Source organism: Kogia breviceps, chromosome 11, assembly GCF_026419965.1.
Source record: "Kogia breviceps isolate mKogBre1 chromosome 11, mKogBre1 haplotype 1, whole genome shotgun sequence".
NCBI classification, from domain to species: domain Eukaryota; kingdom Metazoa; phylum Chordata; class Mammalia; order Artiodactyla; family Physeteridae; genus Kogia; species Kogia breviceps.
Window position 1 is genome coordinate 9,267,921 of NC_081320.1, and position 16,713 is coordinate 9,284,633.

Here is a 16,713-nt window from a genome sequence, read left to right on the forward strand (position 1 = left end):
TTTCTAGGCTCTCTGTTCTGTTCCATTCATCTGTGATTCTGTTTTTATGCCAACGCCATGCTGTTTTGATTACTATAACTTTGTAAAATAGTTTGAAATCAAGAAGCATGATGCCTCCAGCCTCATTCTTTGTTCTCAAGATTGCTTTGGCTATTCAGGGTCTTTTGTGGTTCCATACAAATTTTAGGATTGTTTGTTCTATTTCTGTGAAAAATGCCACTGGAATTTTGATAGGGATTGCATTGAATTTGTACAGTTGATTGCTTTGGGTGGTATAGACATTTTAACAATATTACTCTTTCCAGTCCGTGAGCACAGAATATCTTTCCATTTATTTGTGTCTTAGTTTCTTTCATTAATGTCTTATAGATTTCAGTGTACAGGTCTTTCACCTCCTTGGTTAAATTTAATCCTAGGTGTTTTATTCTTTTTGATGCTGTGTTAAACAAGAAAGTTTTCTTAATTTCTCTATTAGTGTGTAGAAATGCAGCAGATTTTTGTATATTGATTTTGTATTCTGCAGCTTCACTGAATTCATTTATTCTAATGGTTGTTTTTGGTGGAGTCTAGGGTTTGCTCTATGTAATATGATGTCATCTGCAAATAGTAGCAGTTTTACTTCTTTCTAATTCGGATGCCTTTCCATTCTTTTTCTTACCTAATCGTTCTAGCTTGGACTTCCAGTACTATGCTGACTAAAAGTCTTGTTCCTGATCTTAGAGGAAAAGCTTTCAGGTTTTCACTGTTGGGTACGATGTTAGCTATGGACTGAACTTCTACAGACTGCATCACTGTAGTAGTTTTTATTCTCTAATTTCGCAAAAAAGTTTATTTTTCTGAAAACTACCTCTAACAGTTAAGAATCTTTCCTTTCCCCTAGGTCATTTTGACCTCTTATGGGTAGTATGGGATTCACACAGATAATTCTTCTCAGTGTAAGCATCAGCATGTCTGAAACCTATATTTACACATCTGTGAGGTCACATTTTTGGTGAATCGTAATGGTGTAATGTGGAACCACTGATACAGAGGGCCAACTGTAAAGTTATACAGATTTTCGACTGAATGGGGGGTTGGCACCCAACCCCGTATTGTTCAAGGGTCAACTGTATACTCAATGTAGTAGGATATATTATTTGGGGCACGATAACATATTTTTTTAACACTCCACAGTTTGAAGGCAGTATTCTAGAAGTAAGTGCAGAGTTTTGTTTTGTTTTTAATTTATAAAATCAACTGGAGTTCACTGAGGAATTTTAGAAAATACAGATGTCTGAAAAGGAAAAAAATTCATAACTCCATAAAATTCATTATTAACCTTTTGGCATATTTTCTTGTATTTTTTCTGAGTAGAGATAATTTTTATATTTTTTGTTTTACCTTTAACATTTTAGCAGATTATTTCCCTATGTTATTACAAATTGTTTTAAATATTTAAAATTAATCCATAATATCTAATTATGTAGATAATTTGCTTAACCACTTCCTTGTATATGCCTTTATGTTGTGTCCACTTTTTGAGTATTATTGAGAGTGAATTTGTCTTTTGCTTACTCACCAGCCCCCGTGTGTGTGTGTGTGTGTGTGTGTATTTCTGATACAGGTTGTTAAGAAAGGGATAAGAATAAGTTTAAGTCTCTTGATGCGTGTCATCAGATTGGTTTCCAGAGGACTCTATCCACTTATCTTTAATATGATGGGAGGCATATTTTTCAGCCATGCACTTATTTGTACTTTTTCTCATGAGGAAAATTTGAGAGGTGTAGTTGAAATCTTTCCTTGGCTCATAGTGGGGCTGTGTCCTCCTACCTGATCCTGGTGGTGGGGTCTCCTACTTCATGCTGGAAGCATCTTTGCTCTCCCTTGCTTCTAGATCCCTACCTTGATTGACCGGATGCTCGTGTCGTCCAACACGAAGACCGGGGCTGCTGGAGCTGAGGCCTTGTCCCTCCTACTGAAGAGGCCCTGGGACCCCGCTGTGGGAGTGCTCTCTCATAACAAACCAGTAAGTTGGACTTAACTGTGGCCCATGAAATTGTTTTTAGAATCCAGTCTTAGAATTTTGGCAAGAGGATAATGGCTTGTTTAACTGCTTTCATTGATAACTGGCTGGGTGTAGTGCTTAACGTAGTTTCCTGAGCAAATTAGCATTGGTTGGGATAAGAAAGGTATTGGGGTTCCATGGAGGAGCACCTCTCACTCACTGGCTCTCTGGTGGGGTCTTTCTCCTTAGAGCAAACTCCCCGGCTCTCCTCTCATTCTCATTGCCTCCTCCGGGCCCTCCAGCTCCGTGTTCCCCACCTCGCGCCGCCACCGCTTCTGGCAGTCTCAGCTGTCCTGCTTAGGCAAGGTATGTACTGGGCAGGAGGAACTCCTCCTGGGGAGGCTCGAGCAGACAGAAAGGAAGAGGGGGTCCAAACAGATGAACTTAAATGTGGAGCGTCCCCCAAGTCTCTTTTTGTCTAGAATGCCAATGGTGCTTATCCGAGGTTGAAGGGATTTAGGTAGGTTAAGTAGACTTGAGAGGAGATTTGAAACTTAGCTCTGCTGTCATGGCTGCCACTCTTTCCTTTAGGTCATCCCTGTTGCCACCCATCTGCTGAACAATGGTAGTGGAGTAGGAGTTCTGCAGTGTCTGGAGCACATGATTGGGGCAGTGCGAAGCAAAGTGCTGGAGGTGAGAATGTCCCTATTTCAGTTCACTGTGGCACACCCAACATTCTGCACCAATCTGTGGCCTCCAGTCTTACTGTCTTCTTTCTCTTCCCACAAAGATTCACAGCCATTTCCCCCACAAACCCATTATCTTGATTGGCTGGAATACAGGAGCCTTGGTGGCCTGTCATGTAAGTAACCCCCATCTTATCCGGAGGTTGTCCTGAGATAGACTGCTGCTGCCCAGCCTGGTGATAGTGAGTGTTGAGCGCTTTCCAGAGCACCGTGCTAGATGCTTTGCCTACATAGTTTACTTTTTAACTTTATTGTGGAAAATTTTAAGCAGAAATTGAAAAGGAGGGTAGACTAGTATAATAAACCCCTTGGGCCCCTCAGCCAGCTTTGCCAGTGATCAGCTCATGGCCAAGCTTTTTTCATCTTACCTCTGCCTACTTTCAGTCTCCTCCAATTATTTTGAAGAAAATCTCAAATATCATATCATTGTGTTTATATACATATATTTCAGCATGTATCTCTGAAAAAAATTTTTTATTTCTCCCCCCCGACGTAAGTGCTATTCTCCCACCTAAACAAAACAAAACAATAATTGTAGCCAGCAAAAATTTTAATAGCTCCGTAATTTGATGTTGTGTTCCTGTTCTTTCCCTTTCCAAGGCATCAGAGAACCTTTTCTTTATTATTTTACATACATTTGCATGTATATTAGTTTGTATAAGTGCCTCCGACCTGTCCAAAGCCCCAGTTCACAAGTGGATCAAGTAAGCAAAGTCTGTGCTGCTTCATGTAGTGTAAGTGACATCTAGGGCCGTGAGAGGAAGAAGCCTATCTCCCGGTACTCCCTGGTCCCAAGGGTGGCAGTACCCTGTCAGCGACTGTTCTAAGAAATTTGGGGTGTCTGGGAGCTATCTGTTAAGTTCAAAAGGGAGAGATTTTCTTCACTTAAAGGAAAAGAGCAACATTTGTGTTCTCCTGATTGCATTTGCTATTAGTGGAGGGAAAAGGGAGGACTCTAGCCTCGCAAATTGCCAGGATGGAAGTATTAAACCGTCCTGTGGTTCAGCTCTCTTCTGGGGTCCACTGAGGGCCCTAAATCTCTAAGTGGTGGCTTCTGGTAGAACAGCACATCTTGTGTTCTTTGCTCTTACTGCTGCAACTATGGCTGGTGCACCTAGGGGTTATGTCCTAACCTAGTTTTGTACACCTAGGGGTTATGTCATGACAGCGGGGGAGGAGGTGGGACTGGCTGGTGGGTCTGGACCACCCCAGGATTCTGGGTAAGATGTAGCTGCATTGAAGTCATTTGACCTTGAGACAAACCGTGCCATTATTTCCAGGTGTCAGTGATGGAATACGTCACTGCAGTTGTCTGCCTTGGGTTTCCTCTGCTTACCGTGGATGGCCCCAGAGGGGTAAGCACAGGGTGTGGCTGATTTCTGGGTCACTGGCAGGTGAGAGTACGGGATTGCATGCCTCGCCCAAGCTGCTGTTCAGTGACTGCAGTTGCCCAGCTGACTCTCTTGAGCGTACTTGCCAGGGCAGTACTCAGTGAATATGCACTGGCTGACTATAAAACCTGGATCTATTTTAGGATGTGGATGATCCCCTCTTGGATATGAAGACTCCAGTCCTCTTTGTCATTGGTCAGAATTCCCTGCAGTGTCACCCTGAAGCCATGGAGGACTTCCGGGAGAAGATTCGGGCTGAGAACAGCTTGGTGGTGGTTGGGGGAGCTGATGATAATCTCAGGTGGGTAGGTTCCCCCAGAGCTGCAAGAGTGCCATGTTGGAGAGATGCTTATCAGGTGGTGATGTAATTATAGCTAACCTGGTTCAGTGAAAAGAGGGCATTAAAAAACTTTAAAAAAATGTTTTTGAACTAATTCAGATTTCTAAAAAGTTGCAAAATTAGTACCAAGAAATTCCCTATACTGTTCACCCAGATTTCCCAAATGTTAACATCTTACATAAACAAAGTGTAATTATCGAAGTCAGGAAATTAACATGGATATGATACTGTTATCTAATCTACAGACTCACATTTCATCAGTTAGCTCACTAATGTTCTTTTCTGGTCCAGGCTCAAATCCAGATCACACATTGCTGTTGGTTGCCTGTCTCCTCAGTCTCCTTTAATTTGGTACTGTTCCTTAGTCTGTCTTTGTCTTTCATGACCTCAACACTTTTGAAGACTTCTATTTTGTAGACGGTCCCTCAATTTAGGTTTTTGACATTATCTTATGATTAGGTTGAGGGTGCACATTTTTGGCAGGAATGCTGTGGAGCTGATGTGCCCTCAGTGCACCCCTCAGGGGCTACATGGTGTTGATATGTCTTACTACTGGTGATGTTAACTTTGATCAAGGAAGCATCTGCCAGGTTCCTCTATTGTAAACTTACTATTTTTCTCTTTGTAATTAGTAGTCATCTTGTGGGGAGAAAATACTTTGAGATGTTGTAATTATCGTCTTGGCCATTGTGCTTTCACTGGGGTAGGCATTTCTTCACGTTTTGTTCCTTACTGAGGATGAATGTGAACATAGATTTTATTTGTGTTAAGCATCCTTTTATATATTTTGGAGTATAAACAACCAAAGTTTGGAGAGGATTTTAAATTAATTTATTTTATTTTTGGCTACATTGGGTCTTGGTTGCTGCACACGGGCTTTCTCTAATTGTGGCGAGCAGGGACTACTGTTCGTTGAGGTGCGTGGGCTTCTCATTCTGGTGGCTTCTCTTGTTGCAGGGCGCAGGCTCTAGGAGCACGGGCTCTAGAACACAGGCTCAGTAGTTGTGGCGCACGGGTTTCATTGCTCCACAGCGTGTGAAATCTTCCCGGACCAGGGCTCAAACACATGTCCCCTGCATTGGCAGGTGGATTCTTAACCACTGTGCCACCAGGGAAGCCCTGGAGAGGATTTCAGGAGGGCATCTCTAGTCATTGAGATGGCCATTCTGCTCTTACGAGGCTGGCTGCCTGTAGGGCCTTTAGTTATGTTTTTATGAAATGTACTGAAAAAGAGGTTGTATCCTTTACTGGTCTCCTTTTTTATATGCTCAGTCTTAGATGTTAACTTCATTTGTGTGCTATAACTGGAGAGCTTAAAGCGAGTACCTATTCCCACCTCTCTTGTCAGTTTCTTACTCATAGATGCTTTGGAGAAGTCCTCCTGGCCTTTGTCATTTGACAGCTTCTTGTGGACCTAGAATCTAATCCTTTGATGCTCAAGGCAATGTTTGCTTGTAAATACATTATCTTTCTTGCTAATTCAGACATTCTTATCTATAGGAGAATAGACAGTATGTGTTGAGTTGTGGTGAGGGAGCAGGAGAAATGGAAATAACCCTTAGTGAGAGTTACGTTGTGAGGCTGCTTATGAGACATACTTGCATGGTGCCAAGAGCATTGGACTGAGAACTGGGAGACCTCAATTTAGTCTTGGCTCCCTTGCTAAGAAGCTTGGGTAAAATACTTAACTTCTGGGACTCTGTCCTCATCCATAAAATGAGCATTGTTACACAAGGTCAGAGGCCTACAACCAGTAAATTGGGGTCTCAGAATTTGGAGGCTCAGAATGTTGTTCTTCATCCTGTCACTTGGTGCCCTGTTTCCCTCTCTGCTGAGACCCCCAGTCAGAAACCAGGGGGGTTAAGGCTGGCTTTCAAAGAGGAGAATGCAGCCGGCTGTGGCCAGTTTCTGTCATCCCTTTAGAACTAACCTGTGGCCACCTTGCCTTTCCTCCTGCTAATCTCATTTCAATAGCACCCAGTAATCTCAGGGTTTGGGTCTGTGTTGGGGTGCCTCGAGATGAGGTCTTAGCAATCAGATAGAGTTTACCTGTGAAGCCATAGGTGTAGGAATTCTGAAGTATACCATCCCGGGTACTTTCCATGTATTCTTTGGTTCTTTACATATGTTGTTTTGTGTCATCCCCATTAACTCCATGAGTGAGATGTTACGGTTCCCCATTTTGCAGATGTGGAAACTGAGGTTCAGAGAGGTTGCAGAGCTGCCTGAAGGCTAACATAGTCTTCCTTCTTGGATCTAGAGAATAACCAACACAGAAGAGAAATGGTGCTGTGGAATGTTTGGAAAGTAAACATTTCCTCTTTTTTGTCTCTTAGAATAAGCAAAGCAAAGAAGAAATCGGAAGGGTTGACTCAGAGCATGGTGGACAGATGTATTCAGGTACACAACAGCTTTATGCGGTTTTCCCAGCTAGGCTCGCCTTTCTCTAACCTTTTAGGCTCACTCTTGTTGGCAGCAGCCTGTTGACTAAGGAGGATGGGTATCCACTGTGGCGTCTGTTGGGGCTAAATCATAAGCAAAGGAGAGGGGGAAAGGAGAGTAACGATCTAAGACGTGAGCAGGGCCTGAGGGGAGGAAGGGTTCATTGGAGGAGTGGTAAAGCGTGACCACCCCAGAGTATTGCCTCGCGGGTGCAGGGCGCAGGCTTCTGCTGGTCCTTGGCTGAGGCTGGGGTTTGTGCCAGGCTTTGTGTGGTAGGAGGGACCAGCACACTGACATCAAAGCTGAGGTGAATCGGTTTTAGTCGGGACTATCAGGGAGGTTCCTGTTCTCCAGACAAGGACTCAGAGGCCTTGGCCCCTCTTTACACTAGGATGAGATTGTGGACTTCCTGACTGGAGTGCTCACTCGCGCGGAGGGGCACGTGGGCTCTGAGCCTCGGGATCAGGATGCTGAGAAGAAGAAGAAGCCCCGGGACGTGGCCCGCAGAGACCTGGCCTTTGAGGTCTCTGAGCGGGGCAGTCGACCTGCGTCACCAGCTGCCAAGCTACCTGCCTCACCCTCAGGCTCGGAGGTGATGCGGAAAGGGAGGGAGTGCTTTTGCTGGGGAATGGGGACTGAAGAGTTGCTTCCTTCGCTTCCTGGGGATGCCTGTTGGCCTTGGTGGGCCTGTGAGTTCCTACGAGGGGAATTCCAGGGGGACTTGACGATTGACAGTCAAATTGAACGACATTGGCTTGGCCCTTGTCCTTCTTAATCTACTCAGGATCTCTCCAGTGTGTCCAGCAGCCCCACCTCCAGTCCCAAGACCAAGGTGACCACAGTGGCCTCTGCCCAGAAGTCCAGTCAGATCGGAAGCACTCAGCTGCTGAAGAGACACGTGCAGCGGACAGAGGCTGTGCTGACCCACAAACAAGCTCAAGGTATAGCTGCCTGGCCTGGTGGCCTCTCTTGGGTTCTGTCTTCTGCAGTTGACGCCATGTGGCAGTTGGAAAGTATTGGCGTCTGCAGCTTTTTCCCGACGTTTCTGTCCAGGCAAAATTAGGTTGAAATAAATACCGAGGGCTGTTTTCAAGGGTAAAATATCACAAAAGGTGATGTTAATGTGACTGTATAGTTCCACTGATTATAGCTTTGGCTTGGTGTTTGGGCAAGTTAGGCTTTATGAGCTGACTACACGTATATTGGCCTCAATTTTTTTTATCGAATCCGGGCCCTGCCCAACCTCTCCTGCAGTCAGGGAGCTCTTCAGGTCCGCAGACAAGGGGATTGGCCGTGCTCATCAGATTCTAGGGCAGCTGCACTGGTGTCGTGCCTGCCCTTTGTTTTGCCCTTGAAGAGTTAAGATTCCCACACGGGGACTTCCGGTGAAGTTTTTCAGGAGTCTCTGCAGATAGGTTTTTGATTAGGCTGGGAAACACTTGCTTGGTTGAAATTAGAGTTTAGAGAACAGTCAGCACAATGTAAGAAGCAGTGGGAAAGGCGCGTTCAGTGGGTGGGGAGGGGAGCAGCAGTGGCTCCACCCCTGGCCTGCTTTGATCCAGTTGGGCAGCCCTGAGGCCAGGTCTCTTGGGCATTGGTGTTTGGTGATGTATCCAGGAGCGTGTATCGTCCGAGGGTCTCAGGTGCCTGGGAAGAGGCAGCAGCCAGAGCTGGCTGTCAAGTAGAGAGACGCACAGGAGACAGGAGGCTCCTCTGCTCTCTTCCCCTGTGTTTCTTTTAGTGGAGCCAAAGGATCAGGACTTAGACCCAGGCCTCTTACGAAGTTGCCCATATGGTGGTGCTAACAAGGAGCAGAAGTGTGAGTGGATCGGTGAAGACGAGTAAGAGGCCAGGCCCCTAGGGTCCACGTGTGACCTGCATCTTCTTCAGTGGTGGCCAGAGCCAAGGGCCAAGTGGGCGTTGTCTTCTTGGGCTTTTGATGAAGAGAGAGCCAGCAGTTTGCCAATGATTAGTGGAGACTGTAAGGAGCTCTGGCAGGCTGACCAGTGCGCCGGGTTCGAATTGGGGCCCAGAGCATCACGGAGGAGAGCCGCAGCCCAGCAGCCTGCTCTGCGCAGAGCGCGTAGGTGCGGCAGTGAGAACAGCTAATGGTTACGGGCCCCGCTGCGTGCCTCGCCCTCTTCTTGGCACTTGGCTTGCTGTTGCTTGTGGAATGTGGGCAGCGGCCCCGTGAGGCAGGTACATGTATTACCTTCAGTTTATGGACGATTCCATGGTGCTGCTAAATGGCAGAGTCAGGTTTCAAACCCATGCAGTAATTCCAGAAAAAGCCCCTGTTGACCATTTTCCAGAACATTTTCATACCTTTTTCTTACTCCTTCTCTTTTTCTCCTTTCTCTGGCTGGCTGTGATTCTGTAATTCTTTCTGATTCATTCCAGCGCAGTTTGCTGCTTTTCTGACACAAAACATGCTGGTGAGGAAAGCTCTTCCTCCCGGCACCTCCTCCTGTCTCTTTGGTGAGTATTGCTCTTTCCTCACCTTTTCACTCTCTGCTCTCTGCCGCTCTCCCCTTCTCCCTCTTACTTCTTTCCCATCCCTGCCTCTCATTTGTCTCTTTTTGGTTTCCCCCTGTTCTTTTCTCTCTGCATTTTTCTATCTTCTGTGTTTTTTTTCTTTGCTGATCGTTTTGCTTATTACTCCACAGTCTTTGCTTTTTCCCCATTCTTTCTGTTTGCTTCTCATGGTGTTTTTCTCCATTTATCTCTTATTGTGGCTCTTGGCTCTATGTTTCCTGTGTGTGCCTATAGGCCAGTGCCTGTGAGCCTGAATTTCCCTGTGTTTTTCTCCCTGCCTCTGGTTTCCTGCTTCCATCCTGGCTTCTGCAAGCACTTATCAAGCATAAACCTGTAACTCCTTTCCCTTTTTCCCTCCTTCCTATTCTGACTTTAGTCGATGCAGTCCTTCCTTTCAGCTGGTTGTGGCCTGACTGTGGTCTGGAGTAGCTCCCTGTGGCCCCATGGCAGCCCCCCCGGCCTCCCATTTCTCGTGTGACTCCTGCCTTTCCGCCCCTGATTGCCTGCGCTAAGAAGAAGGACTGGGGCGGGCTTCTAGGTTTAAAGAGGAGGGGATCCATGAGGAAACCCGAAGGATAACTTAAGAGTCTAGGAGGCTTGGCCATGTGCAGGATGAGTCTGTTTGATGCAGTGGAGGGGGAAGCCCATGTGTGAACAAGTGGCCTTTCTCTGTACTAGTACAAATGACCTGGGAACTAGCTTGTGACGTGGGCCACTGTTGCCCTGTTACCTCTGGGCAGGAACTGTAAAGTTGTCTCGGCTGCGATAACCTGCCTAGGATTTAACTGAAAGCCAGCCTTACGTCCTGGTGATGATCCTTCCCGTTGTCCCATTTGGCAAGCAAACCCTCAACCGTGGGCTCTGAGGGCAGAGGTGCGACTCAGAGCTTTGAGGAAGTCTCCCTTGTCGGGAGCACTGGATAGCCTGCTCCTCTGTTGCTTCTCCAGAAACTGTTTGCTGCCCTCCAGCTGTGTGATGTGGGGAGGGCATGAGAATTGCCACATTCTTTGAGTCTGGGAAGCCCTGCTGAGGTCCACTGTGGTGAGTCCTCTATTGTTTGATTGGCCTTTGCCAGGCAGGGTCAGGATGTCTTCTCCTTTCTTTTTGTTTCCACCAACTCAGAGCCCCTTCTTCCACCTCCAGGGCAGGGTAAGGGAAGGGGATGGAGCCATCTTCTGAGAGGGCCAAGGTGGAGTTGCACCGTAGATGGGCCCGAGTGAGGCAGGACTGAAGCATTGGCATTCTCCTTGCACGTGTTGGGATGGTTCTTCCTGGTGTTCCTGCACAGCCATGCCAGTGCTGGTACTAGCTGTCAGTATCGTCGGGCTTTTTTGGATTGTGGAGAACTTCACCACAGCTCCATTTTTTAGTTCCCGTTTCATCAGAACAAACGGAGGAAGCCGAGAAAGAGGATCTCAGGGTCCAGCTGAAGCGGCACCATCCCTCCAGTCCTCTTCCTGGCAGTAAGACCTCCAAGCGACCGAAGATCAAGGTGTCCCTTATCTCCCAAGGGGACACAGCTGGAGGGCCTTGTACTCCTTCCCAAGGAGGAGCTCCAGAAGGTGAGTTTCTCTTGGCCTCTTTAAACACTGACAGAACTGTCCCAGGCACACAGTATTGCCCTCTTGGTGGCTACTTGCTGGGCGGCTCAGCCTCGCCTTCAGCACAACTGGCACCCGGAGAAGACAGCAAAGGTTGCACGTGGGGGGAAAGAGGGCAGCAGCCTCATCTGAACTAGGATCAGGGAGGCCGAACCAGGATCCGAGGAAGCTGTGGGGTCATTCAAAGCATCATACGTTTTGTTCTTCTTTGGTTTCAATTAAAGATAAAATATTCCAGAAGGTTTAGAATGTAGGAGGAAAAAATAATCCCAACTCTTCCTATTCTAATGTAGTTATCCTTCATTTTTCATCTTGCAGTTTTTTCCATAATATTTTGGATTTAGCCTGGCCTCTGGAACCCTGAAAGGTCAGGACGAAACAGGACTGACCAGTGGCCTTGGGGTTTTCTGTTTTGCAGCCGCAGGAGGGAAGCCCATCACCATGACACTGGGGCAAGCTTCCGCAGGGGCCAAGGAGCTCACAGGGCTTCTCACCACAACCAAGTGAGTCTGTCTCCCGGTCTGTCTGTTCCCTTCTTTCTCTTCACCTTTTCGCTGGTCCACTGAGTGCTTACTTAAAATTTACAAAGAGTCCTGTAGCTCTTGCTTCAAGGCCTGAAGTCTCTCCTTGAGGCCTCACTTTTTTAGAAAGACTAGAGGCTGGATTCAGAAAGTGGGATGAAGAAACCAAAGTTCTAGCCTGTGTCCATTGCTGAAAGCCTTGCTGGGCCCCATTCTGGACCTTCCCTGTGTTGGCAGGGACCTTTAGATAATGGAGTTCTTACCTTTGTCTCCAGGTCCAGTGCTGCTGAAGGGGGAGTCTCAGTGAGCCCAGCGTCCTCAGTGGTCTCTAGCAGCACTGCTCCCAGTGCCTTGCACACACTCCAGAGCCGCCTGGTGGCCACCTCTCCTGGCAGCTCCCTCCCAGGTATCTGGTAGCTCAGTGTTCCCTGCCTCCCAGTGAAGTCTCTTTGGGCTGCTGCTGGAGGGTGGTCCTGGGAAAGCCCTGTGGAGCTAGATCTGGAGGAGGATGCTCTGGGTCTCAGGCTTGTTGTGGAGGCTTGGCATGGAGCTGGCATTAACTTTGAGGTAGGGGAGTTTGGGGCCTTAATGTCTGCAGTGAGTAAATGTCCCAATCTGCAGGTAATGCCTCCTGTACTACAAGGAGAAATAGCTGGTGGGAAATGTATGTACTGGTTTCATTTTGGTGTTTTTAAACACATCTAGTTGAATACAGCTGGAAATGGTGCTGTACTGGGCATTAGCAAAGTGAGACATTTTTCTGCCTATGCTTGTCCCCTCACTTTCTCCGCCCTCACCCTGTACTGAAAGGCTAGTTGCCTGAGCCCAGCAGGGCCAAGGCACTGCAGATGCCCTGATCCTTCAAGAGGACTTTCCTCTTTGCTTTGAGGCCACTGGACTGTGTGTAAAGTGGAGTGTAAGTCAGATGTTCGGGATTCTTTTGGCTTAAAAAGTCCTTCCTCTTCCCTGGGAAGGTGGGATAGATTTCTGAAAAGTGGGATTCGTGTTCTCCTTGGTTTTCCTAAAAATGTCCAAAATTTAGGACAGGTGGTTTGGAGCAGGTTGGGGTGTGCATAATGAATCCAAGGCAGTGTGTCAGGAACGGTCCCTTTCCTCACGTGGGCGTCCAGCGTGCGTGTCTGGGGAGCCCTTCTGGCATCTTTCTGAGCACTGGGACTGTCCAAGAGAAAGAGCGTTGGTGTTTTAGTTGATTGTTGAGGGTGGACAGGCACAGCTGCTCGTGGGAAAGTGACTGAGCCTGTGCCGATGTCTGCTGTATCCTCTCCTAGGAGCCGCATCAGCCAGCAGCCTCCTCCAAGGCCTCAGCTTCAGCTTGCAGGATATCAGCAGCAAGACCTCTGGCCTCCCAGCAAACCCCTCTCCCGGGCCAGCCCCACAGGTGCACATCTGCCTTCCACTGGGCTGGGCAGGTGTGGGAGGAGGCCTCCTCAGCTTAGTTGGTTTTGGCAGAGACGCTGGGTCAAGGACAAATAGCCTTCTGGCTTCTCGGCTGGGAACTACCAAAGGTTAAGGCTCCACCACTTACTGAGTGATCTTGGGCAAGTTTCTTGATCTCTCTGTATCTTTGTTTTCTTGTTTGTAAAATGAGGATAATGATAGTACCTCCCTCACAGAGCTGTTTTGAGGATTAAAGAAGGTAATATGTGGAGAATACCTGGCAGAGTACCTTGCATGTGGCAGGCACTGAATACATGGTAGCCATTAACAGTATGGGCCCTCCACACTCAACTGTTGCTGTTGGCAACAGCTTCTGATCACCTGGGCTTGTGTGTCCCACAGGCCACCAGTGTGAAGTTGCCCACCCCCATGCAGAGCCTGGGTGCCATCACCACGGGCACCAGCACCATTGTCCGTACCATTCCTGTGGCCACCACTCTCTCCTCCTTGGGTGCCACTCCTGGTGGGAAGCCCACAGCCATCCACCAGCTGCTGACCAATGGGGGCCTCGCCAAGTTGGCAAGCAGCCTCCCTGGCCTGGCTCAGATCTCTAACCAAGCCTCAGGTGAGTCTCTCATGAGAACTGTGGGGACTCCCAGATACGGGATCTTCCCCCAAGACCTTCCCATCTCTCATGGTCAAGGTATGATGTTGAACCCAACCCCACAGGGTCCTGGCCTTGACCCTCAGGGATTCAGCTGCGTGGGTCCATCCCCCAGAAAGGTTGAGAGAACACAGGCTGTTCCTGTTGCCTTTCAGACTGACTGATAGGACGTAGATGACCCAGCTGGGGAGGAGGAAGCCGAGGCGGGGGGCTGATGGGGGTATGTTACATGGGGCGGAAGCTCTCCAGGAAAGGGAAGTGGAGGCTGTGACAAAAAAGCCTACTCCTCTGTCTGTCTGTCTGTCTCTGTCTCAGGCTTGAAGGTCCCCACCACCATCACTCTGACACTCCGTGGCCAGCCCAGCCGAATCACCACCCTGAGCCCCATGGGCTCAGGAGCAGCCCCATCAGAAGAGCCCAGCTCCCAGACGCTGCCCTCCAGCTCACAGGTGAGTCTGCCTGGGAAGACCAGGGACACGGCCTCCAATATTGGGAAGCTTGGGGCCGGCTGGCCGATTGGAGGAGCTGGACTTGTAGGCAGACCAGATGCACATCCACATTCAGAGTTTGTAGCTTTGTTGTTGTTGTTGGGTTTTTGTTTTTGTTGTTTAATTGAAGTATAGTTGATTTACAATGTTGTGTTAGTTTCAGGTGTACAGCACAGTTATTCAGTCACATATATTCTTTTTCAGATTCTTTTGCCTCATAGGTTGTTATAAAATATTGTGTGTAGTTCCCTATGCTATACAGTAGGTCCTTGTTGGTTGGAGTTTATAGCTTTGTGACTGAGCAAGTCATGGACCTCTTTGAGTCTCCTTTTCTGTAACGCTTCCTGGATTGTTGTGAGGATTAAATATGTAAATACGTTTAGTGCCTATTTAATGTTTCTGTTTCCTTCCCCTCTCCATCGTTTTCTCCTCTCATTCTTGCTTTCATCATTCAGAGGTTGGGTAGAGGCTAATTGGCTAATACTCCTTTGACCAACAACTTTCCAGCATTGTGCCATTCCAGATCTTTGCATTCATTGCTGTCTTTTCAGGGCACAGTTAGGTTTTTAGAGCTCTTACCCAGGAAGTAAGTCACCATCGATTTCTCTCAGCTGATCTAATTTCAGTTATGACCTTTTCAAGTAAAATGTTTCTTATCTTAAATGGTGATCTGAGAGCCACCCAAAGATCAGGTTAAAGAAAAAAATAATTTGAGTCCAGTAGGCATGTCCTTTCCTTCAGTGTCCACTTTTCAGCTGAGGCCTCCTGCACGGGGCCCGGTGCTTTGCAGGCTGCCCTGACTGAGGGCCTGGCCCTGTCCCCTCACTCCCACCACACCAGCCCTGCCCGGGAGCTGGGCACCTGTCCCTTCCCAACTGTTTCAGGAGCTCTTCTGCCTCTTCCTCTGTAGGGGAAGATACTGCACAGGGGTTGTTCCCTGGCAATCATGGGGATCATAGCTATGCTTCCCTGCCTTTGTGCAGAGAGGCGGAGGTGGTTTTATTTACTTTATCCCCTATTTTTTAAATTACAAAAGCAATCACTTATTTTAAATAACGCAAACATTACAGAAATAATATAATTTAGAAAGTGAAAATTTCCCATGGTACCACTCCCAGAGATGATATCCCCTTGTTGGTAGCTTGATATGCATTCTTCTAGATTCTTCTTTGTATACAAAGTACTTTATTTTTTTGACAAAAATCGGATCACAGAGTATGGCTGTTTGGTAACTAGCCTTTTTTTTTTTTACAAAACATGTTGTGACTGTTTCCCTGTTCATTACATAGAGACCTATCTATTTCTTGTCAGTAGCTGCCTAGTATTTCAGTGGGTGGATGTACAAAAACGTATTTCATCAGCTCCCGTTAGTGGGTTGGGTTATATTTTGGTTTTTGATATTGTAAATAATGGTACAGTGAATACCCTTGTTCATGATTTTTGTGTACCTCTGGGAGATTTCTACAGCTTAGAGACCAGTAAGTGGAGAGTCTGTGCATCTAACATCTGGCTAGCTGCTAATTGCCCTTCAAAAGGTTTGCTCATTTACAATTCAAGCCACAGTGATGAGAGTATCTGTTTTCCTATGCCTTTGTCAGTTGTGGAAATCAGTATTTTTAATTTTATTAATTTGATAGGTGAAAAATGAAATTGTTTTAACATGTATTTTCTTGATTACTTATGAGGTTGTGTGTCTTCTTTTATGAATTGCTTGTCATATCCTGTATCTAATTCATAGCAGCTTTATATATGCAGGTGTTAATCCTTTATTTTACACAAATTGCATATATTTTATTCCAGTTAATTGCTTATATTTTTTTTCCTTTCTGTTGAAGTATTAAGTGCTTGTCTTTTAATTTTTGTTTCTGGATCTTTTATCAAACAGGCATTAAAAATTTTTATGTAGTAAAATCTTCAAATTCTTCCCTTTATGGCTCCAAAGTTTTGGGTCTTAAGAAAGCTCTTCCCAGGCTTCCCTGGTGGCGCAGTGGTTGGGAGTCCGCCTGCCGATGCGGGGGACACGAGTTCGTGCCCCGGTCCGGGAGGATCCCATATGCCGCGGAGCGGCTGGGCCCGTGAGCCATGGCCACTGAGCCTGTGCATCTGCGACTGAAGAGGCCACAACAGTGAGAGGCCCGCGTACCACAAAAAAAAAAAAAAAAAAAAAAAAAAGAAAGAAAGAAAGCTCTTCCCATTGCAAGAACATAATCTTACTGTGTTTTTAAAAATTTTTATTTTTAAAACTGTGGTAAAATTTACTTGCATACAATTTACCATTTTACCCTTTTCTAGGCTTACGATTCAGTGGCATTAAATGTATTCACGTTGTGCAACCATCACCACCATGCACCTCCAGAACTTCCCCATTGTCCCATACTGAAACTCTGTTTTTGTGTTTTCTTATATTGCTTTTGTTCATCTGCTTACCTTTAGTTGTTCAGTCCACTTGGAATTTATTTTTTTATGCTAAGTGAGGTAAAGATCTAACTTTATTGATGAGTCCATTCATCCTTCCTCTATTCATTTGAAATCAGCTGCGCTCACATTCTAGATTACTGTACACACAGGGCCTGTTCTGTACCCTTGACCTGTACCCTGTCTGT

At 46.7% G+C, this 16,713-nt stretch overlaps 1 protein-coding gene across 21 annotated transcripts in view; it reads left to right on the forward strand.

The window, feature by feature from the left end:
* The window catches only part of KANSL3 (KAT8 regulatory NSL complex subunit 3), a 67,057-nt gene that overhangs the window by 19,961 nt on the left and 30,383 nt on the right, over positions 1–16,713 (forward strand). For 10 of the 21 annotated variants that reach the window (XR_010835358.1, XM_059078472.2, XM_067007164.1 and 7 more), the window contains 16 exons: positions 1,874–2,005; positions 2,234–2,350; positions 2,576–2,677; positions 2,775–2,846; positions 4,011–4,085; positions 4,265–4,422; positions 6,798–6,861; positions 7,295–7,495; positions 7,688–7,844; positions 9,304–9,381; positions 10,809–11,000; positions 11,458–11,542; positions 11,836–11,966; positions 12,850–12,959; positions 13,361–13,583; positions 13,938–14,071. Coding sequence is in view for 15 of the 21 variants with exons in the window: in XM_059078472.2 (XP_058934455.1) it covers positions 1,874–2,005; positions 2,234–2,350; positions 2,576–2,677; positions 2,775–2,846; positions 4,011–4,085; positions 4,265–4,422; positions 6,798–6,861; positions 7,295–7,495; positions 7,688–7,844; positions 9,304–9,381; positions 10,809–11,000; positions 11,458–11,542; positions 11,836–11,966; positions 12,850–12,959; positions 13,361–13,583; positions 13,938–14,071 (2,031 nt within the window). In the remaining 6 variants the exon portion in view is untranslated. The remainder of the gene's footprint in view (positions 1–1,873; positions 2,006–2,233; positions 2,351–2,575; positions 2,678–2,774; positions 2,847–4,010; positions 4,086–4,264; positions 4,423–6,797; positions 6,862–7,294; positions 7,496–7,687; positions 7,845–9,303; positions 9,382–10,808; positions 11,001–11,457; positions 11,543–11,835; positions 11,967–12,849; positions 12,960–13,360; positions 13,584–13,937; positions 14,072–16,713) is intronic. The other 11 variants (XM_059078474.2, XM_067007167.1, XM_067007169.1 and 8 more) reach the window with 6 other exon arrangements.